Raw genomic sequence first — 13,197 nt, 5'->3', positions numbered from 1 at the left:
TCAGTCTTCACATCTATCGCTATTTATATTCAAGTTAAGCTGCATACATACATCGATCGAACATCGGCTGCCGCGCGTTATATATACCCAGCTTTAACGTAACAGCGTTCTTACGAGTAGTGTGTGCTGTTAGTTGTGTACCGTAGACATAGAAACTAATAGACGCAATGACGACTTTCTTCTCACTTACACAAGTCAGAGAACGAAAATTACGTTACAAATGGGTTAGACAGATAGAATTATCAAATCTTTTGTCCCTTATCGCGTAACCAGTTTTGGTGTTTGTTTCGCTACTCAAGTAGCGAAACAAACTTGACGGTTGGTGTGTTCATTGTGTTTTTTGTTCAATTTTCGCTTACTTTTGTGTTAGAAAACGATTTTAATCCAGTGAAAAGGCCGAGAAACAATCCTTATATCATATCAAAGGTTATATATACAATGGTGCATTGTATTATTTCTTGTTAAAGTGATAGCAAGAAGAAAATTGCCGGCGTGTGTTTTTACGCGTAAGTACGACGATTTTGTACCTAAATATTTTTTTTTTTTTTTTTTTTTTTTTTATATCGCCGGGAGGGCAAATGACTCTACTCCACCTGATGGTAAGTGGTAGTAGAGTCCAAACGCGACGACGGCCAGTACAGACGGGAAAAACGTTCTGCACTAGCCGCCCTCGCCTTGCCGGCCCGCAAGATGCCTCTTCACGCCTCGTTTGAAGGAACCCGGGTTGTAAGAGGAGGGGAATACGTGAGCTGGTAAGGAATTCCATTTTTTGGAAGTGCGACAAAGAAAGGAGTTGCCAAATTTCTTTGTTCGCGATGGAATTGATGTCACAGTTAGGCGGTGACATCGAGAACCAGCCCGCGTGGACTTAAGAAGGAAGGGGGAAGCAGGAATTAGAGAGAATAATTCCTCAGAGCACTCGCCGTGATACAGTCGATAGAAAGCGCTCAGTGCTGCTATCTCACGACGCAATTGTAAAGGTTCAAGGGTGTTTGTGACCTTTACGTCGCCAATAATGCGTACGGCACGTCGCTGCAACCGGTCCAAGGCCTCAAGTAGGTACTTAGCGGAGCCATCCCAAAGGTGCGAGCAATATTCCACGCAAGACCGTACCTGTGTTTTGTACAGCAGGCACAGTTGTTGTGGCGTGAAAAAGCGCCGCACCTTGTTCAGAACTCCGAGTTTCCGTGAAGCTGTTTTTATAACAGCCTCGATGTAATCCCTTGGACTAAGGTCGCAGCGAACGTCAATCCCCAGCATGGCGATTTTGCTTTGCATCACCAGCGGAGTACCACAGAGGGAGGGAAGAGGGGAAAATGTTGACTTTTTCGCCGTGAGAGCGCATACCTGTGTTTTCTTGGCATTAAACTCAACAAGATTATCAGAGCCCCATTTGGCGATGAGATCTAACGTCCTATCGAGTTCAATGACAAGATTCTCCCGCCTCTCCTCAGTTTCCGCCCGCCCAGCCACTGCGCGTCCGTGGTATCCACCATGCACTGTACTATCATCTGCATAGCAATGTATGTTCCCAAGGGAGAGCATATCATTGATATGCAAAAGAAAGAGTGTGGGAGATAGCACAGATCCCTGGGGGACCCCAGCATTCACTACATAGAATTGTGAAGCGCAACCATCTACTAAAACACGAAGGCTACGCTTGTGTAGGAAGCTGGCAATCCAGGTGCATAGCTGAGCAGGCAGACCATATGCCGGTAGCTTGGAGAGAAGACTTCTGTGCCAGACCCTGTCGAAAGCCTTGGAGATATCGAGGCTGACAGCCAACGATTCTCCATGCTTGTCGATAGCTTCACCCCAGAGGTGTGTTACGTACGCTAGAAGATCACCTGTGGACCGTTTTGGTCGAAAACCGTACTGACGATCATTAATTAGACAGTGATCTTCTAGGTAATGGATCAGTTGGTTGTTTAAAATCCGTTCCATCACCTTACAAAGTACTGAGGTGATAGCTATTGGCCGATAATTTGCCGGGTCAGACCGATCCCCTTTTTTGGGAACCGCTTGCACATTAGCTCTTCTCCAAGCCTCCGGCACACTTCCCGAAGAGAGAGAAAGTTGGAACAGGCGCGTTAACACAGGAGACAGCTCCGCTGCGCACTTCTTCAGCACTATGGCTGGTATTCCATCGGGACCGCTAGCTTTCCGTACATCAAGTGATTGCAGCTCCGCACGCACATCACGTTGCCTGATTTTAATGTCAGGCATCGTATGGCCACATGCAGGTATTGTAGGTGGCAGTGCACTACAATCATCGATGACGGAATTGTCGGCAAAGAGTTTAGCCAGGAGATCAGCTTGCTCTTGCGGACTGTGAGCTAGCGATCCGTCCGGATTTCTGAGCGGTGGCAGCGAAGGTTGGCAGAAATTGTTTTGCACAGACTTGGTCAGACGCCAGAAGCTACGGGAGCCCCTAGGATGCGAAACAAGGTCATGACCAATCTGTACAATGCGCTGTGCATCCGCTCTCGTGTATGCCTTTCTACAGGACTTGGAATTTTTATTATAGTTTGCTTTCAGTGAGTCAATGTTAGATGCCCCGCTAATGCAGCCGTTGATCCACTTGCGATATGCCGCCTGCTTAGCTGATACAGCATCGGCACATTCACGAGTGAACCAACGGTTACGCGTACTCCTACTGACGAGATCTGACCTAGGAATGTAGTATTCCATTCCCAGCATGATCTCGCCAGCAACAGCAGCGGCACTAGCTGTCGGGTCATTCCCACTGAAGCAACGTTCCTTCCAAGGGACCGACGCATAGTAATCGCGCATACCGTCCCAATCCGCCGACTTATAGTGCCAAACGCGACGTTTGCATACCGCTAGTGGCGGCAGCTTGGCCTGTGGCACTCTGGTAGAAATAAGGCTGTGATCCGAAGAGCCAAGAGGAGCCTGAACCACAACCTGATATTCCACCGGGTGAGAAGTCAGCAGAAGGTCCAGTAGAGAAGGTGCTTGCCCATCAATGTCTGGGATCCTGGTGGGCTGATCAACCAGTTGGGTCAAGTCATGTGTGAGAGCAAAAGCATGAGCAGTCCTTCCAGCATGGTCAGTTTTGAGGGATTTCAACCAGGATTCGTGGTGAGCATTAAAGTCCCCCAAAAACACCAATTCCGCGTTAGGAAATTGCTCTTGCGCAGCATCTGCCACCCGACTAAGATGGTCAAATAGTCGGCTTGTCTCCAAGTCACCATTGTGGGATCTGTAGAGGCACACGTAGACTCGGCTCTGACGAACCAGGTCTACACGTACCACCAACATGGAGAAGGAGGGGTCCTCCAAGCAGCGCAGTCGGTGACAGCAAACATCCGTCCTGACGAACAAGCATACTCCGGCTTTCGCTTTGAAGGATTCTTCAAGCGTGTAGCCGGGATAATTAAGGTAGCTGGTATCGGCAGGACGGAGTATTTGTGTCTCCGTGAGAAACAACATTGCTGGCCGTGCTGTCTCGAGATGGTGGTGGACAGCGTTGAGGTTAGCGTGGAGTCCTCGGATGTTAGAGAACTCGACCTCAAACAGCGTGGGTATGGTGGGGGTGAGCACCGCTGTACGACCGTTATTTCTTTTTTGTTGCGCCATTTGGGAGAAATTAAATGGAAAAGAGACGTGAAGCGAGCGATGTATTGCCACGATAGGGATGGGCAAAGTGTGGAGGCGTGTTTCCCCAAGTGGTTGCCAAAAGGAAAAATACACTGACCCGCCGGACGGAAGGGCCCCCGAACCCCCCCGGAAGTGGCCGCCGGGACCCCACCTACCGGTCACCAACCGGCACGACGGTCCACCCCGAGATTATGCGTGGCCTGGTGGGGCAGCCTCACGAGCTGGTTAGGCACGCTCGGGCCCCTGTACTATGCCACGGGCGGCCAGCGGAACAGCCGTTTCTTCGGGTCTCCCTGACCGGCAGGTCAATACAGTTTCCCCCGGCATTGGTTCAACAGCCGTCTCCAACCGGACCAACACCCATCGCGGCAATACTCGCTCGGGCTCTGGCTGTACGCTGGCTGACCTCGAAACGCGGCTGCAAGCCACTTCACGAGTTTTTCACCATGCGTACGGTGGTAACAAGCCAGGCGGATGTTAGCATCCTACCACCAGGTGAGCAGATGGTCGCTCAGATATCCCTTAGTCGCCTCTTACGACACCCATGGGAAAGAGAGGGGCAGTGAAATGTATTCTTTCTCCGTCACTGCACGGAAAAAGTTCATATAGTTTCTCAGTGATGTTTATTTATGCCATAGCATGACGGAACCTTATATTGCATTAAAATCCTGAAGATAATAGGATTTTCTAGTTTTTATCATTCATAACCTATAATTATTTATCATGTAAGTGCTGCCAGCGTCAGCTAAAGAAAATGTCCCGATTTTCGATAAAAAATATCGACTCCTAGACAATGCAAACAAATAAATATGGAGTCCAATAATAACCTAAACTGCTTTGTTATATGTAAATATGTTATTTTTTCGTTCTCTTTTTTATAATTTCCTAACGACAATATTATTTAACATTCTTATGAATTTATAATATTATTACATTCCGAGTCAAGAGGTTAACATGGAAATCTATGTGGCAACCATTCTTTAGTAATAATTTAATTGAGTGTTTTAGAGAGAATCCTTCTGAGGAGAATGCTAATCCAGTACCATATAAAGCTGAAGTACTATTGATAACGGAAACGAAAATAAAGAATGCAACAGTTTTTGGGTGTAGTTGGAAAACAAAAAAATTTTTTAATTAAAAAACAGTATAATAAATTTTAAAAAGTAAAATTTAATAAACTTATTTTGCTTTAATGAAATCCTGAAAATTGTTTATCTCCCAAAACGGAATGCAGTTACTATGGCAACATTATACGCACACATTAACAAACTATCTCTGTCTCAATCGCGGTTTCACGGCCCCTTGGTCAAACATAACTATTTTTAAAGGTAGATGTAAGTGTTGGTCCCACACTATTGGAGATAGCTACATATAATACATCGTTGGATAGGTATTTTTGAGCTGAACAAAAGTTATTATGGCTCTAAGTTTTAAATCTTAGTCTGTTCAGAGTTATGTTTTATTAAGCAGTTTAAGTATTTGCCAAATAATCCTTTTTTCGCGTAGGTAATCAGTATAAGTCTTTACTTGGTAACACGTGTAACCAAGTAGACTAATACCCCGTCTTTAACTTTTTTTTATTATTCGCCGATTTTTTGGACTCTGGATTGTTGAGAGCTGATTTTACAAGATTGAACAAATGATTTCAATTTTCCGAAGATTCAGGAAAAAAAATCATTTAATTAGCTTTGGGAATCTATAAATTGACGTTGACAGTCTTAATCTACTGTACCTTATTTAATGACATTAAAAAAGTCAAATGTATCATTATAAAAAATAATGTAAAAAAATTAAATCTTAATAGAAAAAAAATGAAGTCGTAGATTGAACTAAGTTTAACGTGATGGTATATTAATTTTACAATAAGAAACAAAATGGTAAAATTAATATCACCGTATATGTGTCTTAAAAATGACCGTAAGTGATAAAAATGAGAATTTGGAAGTCCTAAATTTCGGTGTACACTTGATACCTTTTAGTTAAATCAAAGTAGAATCAAGCTCTTTTTTTTATTTCAATTCAACTGTAACGCTTTTTATATTACACACGACATACTATGTATGCCAAATTATGTGTAATAAAAATTAATAGGGAATCAAATCGGACGCTTGACAATGACAAAACACTAATATGTTACGGCTTGATGGATGTCGCCTACCAACAGCACGCCGCGACGTATTGATCCCAGTACATAACCTAACATTTATTGTGTGATAGCTTATGTATTTTCATAAATTTATTAGTGTGAAAATTGAGACAATGATAGACATATTGCTTCTTACAGGGAATGCTGTATGAACAATTTTATTTGTTGTTTAATTATATGGCCGTAAGTTTTTTATGAGTAACAAAATGTATTAAAATTTTAGATTTTTTATGTATTTATAATTTCATATGAAATTAATTAAACAAGCGATAAAATTACCTTTGTCACTGGGCTGAATGGTGCAACATCTTTACTTTTTCAAAGAAAAACAAAACTCAGTTGTCAAATGTCAAGTTGTCAGGCATGGCAATCAAACCGCCATATTTTAGTCGGTATTTCGAAGTGTTTGTTATTCTTATATGTAATTTGTATTACAAAGTCTTAGGGATTTGAGCGTTTGCTGGCCGTTGAGTGTTTACAGGAGTTTACTTTTTACGGAAGGAGAATGTAATAGTTACACTTATTATACTATATACTGATTATACTATAATTCAAATTGTAGTAAACCTCTTTGAAGTGTAATTTTGTTTTCGACTTGAATTTTTACTTTCTTAAGAGATAAATAACTTGTTAAAAATGTCTAACGTTGGTTATGATCTCGATACATCTGGCGGACTTATGCCGGTAAGTACTGTAATATCAATTTCTTGAAGTTTTTTTGGAGTAGAAGCGCCATTTTACTTTGAATTAACAGAATTTGGGTTTTACATAATATGTGTACATTGTAATGAATATTTTAATCTTTATAGCTTATACGCGCACTTATTAAACCACCAGACGAAGATTTGAATGTTACTAAACCAAAGAAACCTCAACATCCTTATTACAAACGTCCTGGTAAGGGACATAATCACGACTCATGTGATGCGTGCGGGGAAGGCGGAGATTTAATATGTTGTGACCGATGCCCTGCTAGTTTTCATCTTGGATGCTAGTAAGTTCAAATAAAATATTTTAATTGGAATTTTATATCAATTATTTAGGTGCTTTATAAAACATGTCCCTATTTTTGTGTGAACTTTAAACTGCCTTTTGCAGTGATCCACCGCTGGACGAGAATGATATTCCAGCTGGACTGTGGTTGTGCCGTGAATGTCGCGCAAGTGATGATAAGCCAGCTAGTACTCGTTCTAGCCGAGCACAATCTCCTGTTGATAATAAATCTGACACTGATAAAAAGTCCAGGTAAAATCTAGTTATTTTACTACTTTATATTTTGAGTATGGAAGGTGGATTAAAGATTTAAAAAGAAATCAAATCATATAGCCAAACCATACAATTTAAAAAATAAATAATAAAATGGACAATCTAACTTCAACTCAAAATTACATGAAACTACTCATTACCTCATACTAAACTAACGGGCTTAAGTCTCAACTCTCAAAATATATTTTAGAGAATACTCACTTTTATAGCGATTTAAATATATACAACGATTTAATTATATTTTACTCTGTTAACTAAGTACCTACTTATAAGGCGAATATTTTTTATTGTTATATTTGTCATGCTCTTCTCATGTAAGTGAATCTGTCTTTTTGAGAATAAATTCTTTAAACCTAAATTATATATTTAGATCATTACGCAACAGTCGTGCTAACTCGCTTGTTAAAAAGAAATGTAAAGATGAAAGCAAAGATGAAGAGGACGTCAGGGAGACTGAGCCGGAGAAGGACTTATCACCCATGGAAATTCTAGTGAAAGCGGCAAAGGTCATGAATCCAAAGCAGTTTGAACTCCCACGGGAAATGAGGATTCCTTGTATATTTCCTGGCACCGAAAAGGGTAAACACTCAGTTTGTATGATTACTTTTTAACATAAAATGTTTTTGCAATATAAAAATTAAGAAAAGATTTTTTGTTATATTTGTCTTCTAATAATTATTAGTTGCATTATAATTGTTGGTACAGAGGGTAGTAAAGCCGGCAGTGGTCTGGTCACAGTGGATGCATGGGGCTGTGTGCCATTGCCTGCCAAATCTTGCTTTGTGTGCCGAGCCACCTGTAAGCTGGCACCACTGCTGCAATGCGACTACTGCCCACTTTTGTTTCATCAGGTAAGCCATATCAGATACCGTAGTGTTAAATGTATTCATATATATGCCTGTCGTTTGAATGTTTTTGAAGATATGAAAAAATTATTAATAAAATAAATTATAGGATTGCCTGGATCCACCCCTGACGGCTCTCCCCACTGGACGCTGGATGTGCCCCAACCATGTTGAGCAGTATATTGTATGTCGAATAATATTTTTTAACACTTGTTTCACCCAATCGAAATTGCAAGAAATGCACACTTGTACATGAATTTAAAAAAACACATAGAATTTTATGATATTTATAGTTGACTTAAAAAGTAAATATAAATTTATGTATAAAATTGGAATGACAAAAGACGCAATAATGATTCAGGACTGGAAGATGGTGCGCTCGGTGAGCGCGACGGAGCGCGTGGCGCTGTGGGAGCGCTTCAGCGGGCCCGTTGACCAACACGCGCTCAAGGTCGACTTCATACGGCGCGCGCGCAACCCCAGGCCCTCCTTCCGGTACGCACAAAGTTCATGCGTGCTTGCGCTATATATATCAAAAATATGTTAAGAAACAGACTCTAAATGTCACGATGCTCCTTTGCGGATCGGTGGAAGATCTCCATTCGAAACATGCCAGTTTTCTAACAATATTATGCTTCACTACTGAGCAGGAGATAAATTATACACTAATTTTGAATATGAAAATTGAGGGGTGCTTGCCTCGGTTTGACCTCACAAGTCATACTTAAGTATTTCTATTATTCATTGAAATTAATTATATATTTTAATTTTGAAACAAAGTAAGTACTATATTTACTAGTGATCGCTTATCTAGAATTATTTACAATGTTTGTGAATGCGTCCAGTAAGTATACAATTAAAATTAAATATGTCCGCGATTATCGCGTTCGGGTTCAATTAAATCGATTGACAAAATTACACGAAACGGAATTAATTAACTGAGAAATATAAAATATGGGCAATGTAAAAATCTATCTCATTGAAATAGCTAAGTTGTAACAGGGAGAGCACGCTAGCAGGATGTGTAACGTGTCGTGTTCCGCAGCGTGAAGGTGCCGGTGGGCGCGCGCGGTCGCGTGCACGTGCCGCGCATGGTGCGCCACCACTACCGCCGCCCGCCGCCGCTGCTGCCCGCGCGCCGCGACCACGTGCGCTGTCGCGACGGTACCACACATATATACATACATAGCTGAACTATATATGCTGTTGCTAATTTAATATATAATTACGACTTGTTGATTGTGTCCTTATATCAGCATAATGCTTATTCAAATGGTATTTGTTATTGTGCAATAATCATCGTGTTATTATATGTTGCTCAATTTCAGTCATACGGAACCTAAAAGCCGGCGGAGCATATGAAACCGACGACGACGACGCGGAGGACAGCGACTCGAAGCACCAGATATGCATGAACCTGTCGTGTCCGCAGTACTCGGGTTCGGGCGAGTGTCCGCTGCGACGTGTGCGCGCCCGCCGAGCTGCGTGCTCGCGCGACGTGGGCGAGCACGACGACGAACCCGACGACGAGCCCGAGGTGACACACGTTTACTAAATAATCGTCTGTTGTGCTATACACGAGAGTGCATTGGTCTTATATTGCAAATACTGTTTTGCTCCAGGCTGAAAAAAACAGCGATTCCAGTGAATTCTCCGATTCTGACTTTGAGCACTTAACGACTACAGTCAAGAAGAGGAAAGTATCTCAGAGCGAGGTAAAGAGTCCCGGGAAAAGGTCTACTAAGACCGAACGGCTCGAGCTCTGTGCGGAGGAGGGCGTCGAGGAGCTGCTGGCCACCGTCGAGGAACAACTCAAGAAGCTGGACGAAAGACTGGTCAAGCTGCTTGCTTGGCAACGCTTACAACAGGTTACTATTGACATTAGTGTCACTGACAATGGCTGCCCCACCCTTTTTATTAATCTACTAATGAACCATAAATCAATCCATAATCAATTTTGGTATCAAAATAAATAATTGTGTGAAAACAACAACCTGTCGTACGTTCAGGTTCATTTATTCACTAAACAACTCATTCTCTATCAGTGAATGTTATTTATGTCTTCATCGACTGAAATAGACTAATGGTTGATTACCTAAAAAGATTGCTTTGTATCAGAATTTAAAATGTAAAAGTAAGGTGCATTTCGATCTGTATACCAGGTGGCAGCGGGCGAGGCGAGCGCGGGGCGCTGGCGGCGCGGCGCGGTGGGCGCGTGGGGCGCGCGGGCGGCGGCGGCGCTGCGGGGCGCGTCGCGCGCGCGGCTGGCGCGCCTCGGCGTGCGGCGCGGCGCGCTGCCCTCCGAGCTGCTCGCGCGCGCCGACCGCGAGCGCATCGCCGCGCTCGTGTGGGGGCCCGCGCCGCCGCCGCCCGAGCCGCGCCCGCTGCCGCCGCCGCCCGGCGTCGACCTCGCCGACGCGCTCGTCAAGGCGGCGCTCTGCGAGGTGCTGCGCCCCGACGGGTTAGTTAGCGCGCGTCTCTTGGCTGCGGGACCGCTCCTCATCGACCGATCGTAACGCGTGTGTTTGTGGCGACAGCGGGGGCGAGGCGACGCTGGGCGCGGCGGTGGCCATGCGGCTGTCGGCGCTGTCGGTGGGCAGCGACAGCGCGTGCGACGTGGTGCTGGACGCGCGCTGCCGCCGCGTGTCGCCGCGACACGCCGTCATCTTCTGCGATGAGGCGAGTGCGAGTACCGTAGATATATTGCACTATAACCATTATTATTTGTCGTTTTTATGTCTTTACTTACAGTAATTTACGAGTATATATTTACGTACATAAAAATATATTTCTAGAACAAACTCAGCATTGTTGCTTTGCCTAATGCCGATATCAAGATCATTGACTTATTTAAAGATAAATAGAATTTTAGACGACACTATAATATAATCGATCAAAGTAAGAATCATCAGTTCACAGTCGGCGAAGCTATCACAAGAAAGCCTATTTAATAATCTTCTTCGTCCTATAAAGTCGAAAGAACATGAAATTGAATCCTCAATATTAAATTGGAGTAATTTACGCGATGCAGGTGACGCGTCACTTCGAGTTGATCAACTACTCGGAGTGGGGCTCGCTCGTGAACGGCGTGATGTTCGCGTGCGACGTGTCGCGCGCCCGCGACGCCCCGAACGCGCTGGCGCCGCCCGACGACGCGCTGCGACGCGTCGTGCGCCGCCGCCACGGGAGGCCGCCGCGGTACACACACTAAATATAGACTGATCATTCGGATTCTGATAGCAATTAAATATACTCTATTATAAGTCTGGCGACCGATAAACATTATTTTATGTATTTTTAAATGTAAAAAAATATCAGCTGATTCTCTACTACACCTGTCAGGCGAGTCCAAAGTTGTTAAGAAGTGTAGTATTCCATAATGTAATTTTAGAAAGCTGATATTTGGAGGTAATGTACTTAAAAAAGGCATGAAAAGCCAAATGATAGAAAACCACTGCTACCATATAGGAATGGGAATTTAATTCCAGTGTGAACGGGTCGCTGACGGCGCCGACGGAGCGCGAGGCGGGCTGCCGCTGCTCGGGAGCGGCGCCGCCCGCGCGCGCGGCGTGGGAGGGCTCGGCGCTGCTGGCGCACGGCGCGCTGCTGCAGTTCGGCTGCCGCCTCTACGTGTTCAGCATCACCGACCACGACACCTTCCCGCACCTGCCGGCGCTCGACGAGCCCGCTCTCTGAGACGCGCGTGACGGATGCGCTGAGCTTTGTAGTGAATCAGAAAGTGAGGTCGCTGGTGTCATGCCCGAGGATAGTGATGAATGACTGTCTGGCGGTGTGGTGATAATATTTAGTGGCTTGACACATATATAAGTGTAGCGCCGTGACACTATTATTGCTGATGAATAAAGTTTATAGTGATTTATTGAAGAAAACTGTTCATGTCTTTTTCAAAGATTTTTTTCTCTGCTATGCAATTATATCCTATATTAAATGAATATTCATAATAATTTTAAAAATCTTTAATGAATTTTGTTTAATTTCGAATTTTAGACTTATAATTTAAAACTTAATAATTACATATAATAATTCTATAAAGCATATTATGATTTAACATGAAAAAAACAGAAGTCTCGTTTATTTATAAATACTCGTTAATTAATTGTTTTATTGGCTATTTGTTTTTGAAATAAACATAAGTGAAATCGAATAAATCAAATGTCACCAAACTCATGCTATTTTAAAAATATAATATATTAAGGAGCATTTGTTTTTTATAATTATATACAGTGTATAACATAACAACTAAACTACAAAACTCTTTTTTTATATTACTTAATTATATTTGAATAGCATATCGATAGCTCTGACTTGATTAGGACTTCCTACTTTTCGCGCCAACTAGATCAAGTTTACCTAGTTTTCAGTGTTGCAAAACATATGTTCCTTTAATTAATTACTCATGAATATAAAATTATAATTAAAATTAGTGATAATGTCATTGGATTTATTTAAAAATTAAAATAGTTTTAGGAAATATTTAGCATAGTACTCATTGTGTAGCTATGATCTCTTGTATTTACTAAAGAACTATATTTAGTATAGTCTGAATATTATAACTTTGCCGTTCAAATCAGGTTTTCTAAACAAAGCCACATAAGAATCATAAGTTTGAGATTTATGATACGTTAGGATTAGTTGTAGAGTTTGTCTGGTAAAATATTGCTTAGGTAGTATTAAAATGTATTCAACAATTCTATTATCATTCTTATGCATTAATGTATATGGCTTGTTGCTACAATAAAGTTATGATATATATTATATTTATTTTTTTAATTGATCCCTAATTCTCCTAAACGAGTTTAGCTTAATTTGAGTTGTTAAATGGCAAAATGTTATTCTGGAAATTGATAAAAGGCTTGTCTGTACGATCCATGTTACTTTTCTATTTCTTACACGTAGACGAACTAGCAAATGGGCCTTCTAATGGTAAGTGGTCGCATTACCATCCTTTACATCAGTAATGACACCAATCTTTGAAACTAATAGTTATGTGATGTAGAGTTACACTGGCTCAAACCCTTCGAATCCGAACACAATAAATTTCAATAATAATACTTTTTGGTGGTAGAATATGTTGTGTGGGTGGTACCCACACAGCGACGTTGCAATAACATCTGTGCAGATACTTGTGAATAATATCGTGTCAGATCTCAAAGTAAGTTTAATGATATAATAGTATAATGAAGTAAATATTTTAACATATATAATTTATAACATTTATGTTAGTTATTTGCATAAAGCCTATATATCACCAAGTAAATCTACAGGAGATTACTAATAAATCCGGGCCATAAAATAGGA

General features: G+C 42.1%; 1 protein-coding gene across 1 annotated transcript; it reads left to right on the top strand.

Annotated features, from left to right (window-relative positions):
* Positions 1 to 6,134: 6,134 nt before the first annotated feature.
* On the top strand, positions 6,135 to 12,654 carry LOC126775522 (PHD finger protein 12). The gene is made up of 14 exons (XM_050497530.1): positions 6,135 to 6,451; positions 6,577 to 6,761; positions 6,866 to 7,012; positions 7,404 to 7,612; positions 7,739 to 7,884; positions 7,988 to 8,062; positions 8,240 to 8,373; positions 8,924 to 9,042; positions 9,207 to 9,415; positions 9,501 to 9,746; positions 10,041 to 10,339; positions 10,416 to 10,557; positions 10,910 to 11,076; positions 11,367 to 12,654. The coding sequence occupies exons 1-14, from the start codon at positions 6,404 to 6,406 to the stop codon at positions 11,572 to 11,574; spliced, it is 2,334 nt and encodes a 777-aa protein (XP_050353487.1). The 5' UTR covers positions 6,135 to 6,403; the 3' UTR covers positions 11,575 to 12,654.
* Positions 12,655 to 13,197: the final 543 nt, after the last annotated feature.

Source organism: Nymphalis io, chromosome 18, assembly GCF_905147045.1.
Source record: "Nymphalis io chromosome 18, ilAglIoxx1.1, whole genome shotgun sequence".
NCBI lineage: Eukaryota > Metazoa > Arthropoda > Insecta > Lepidoptera > Nymphalidae > Nymphalis > Nymphalis io.
Note: the sequence above shows the minus strand (reverse complement) of the source record. Positions and strands in the feature narration are given on the sequence as shown.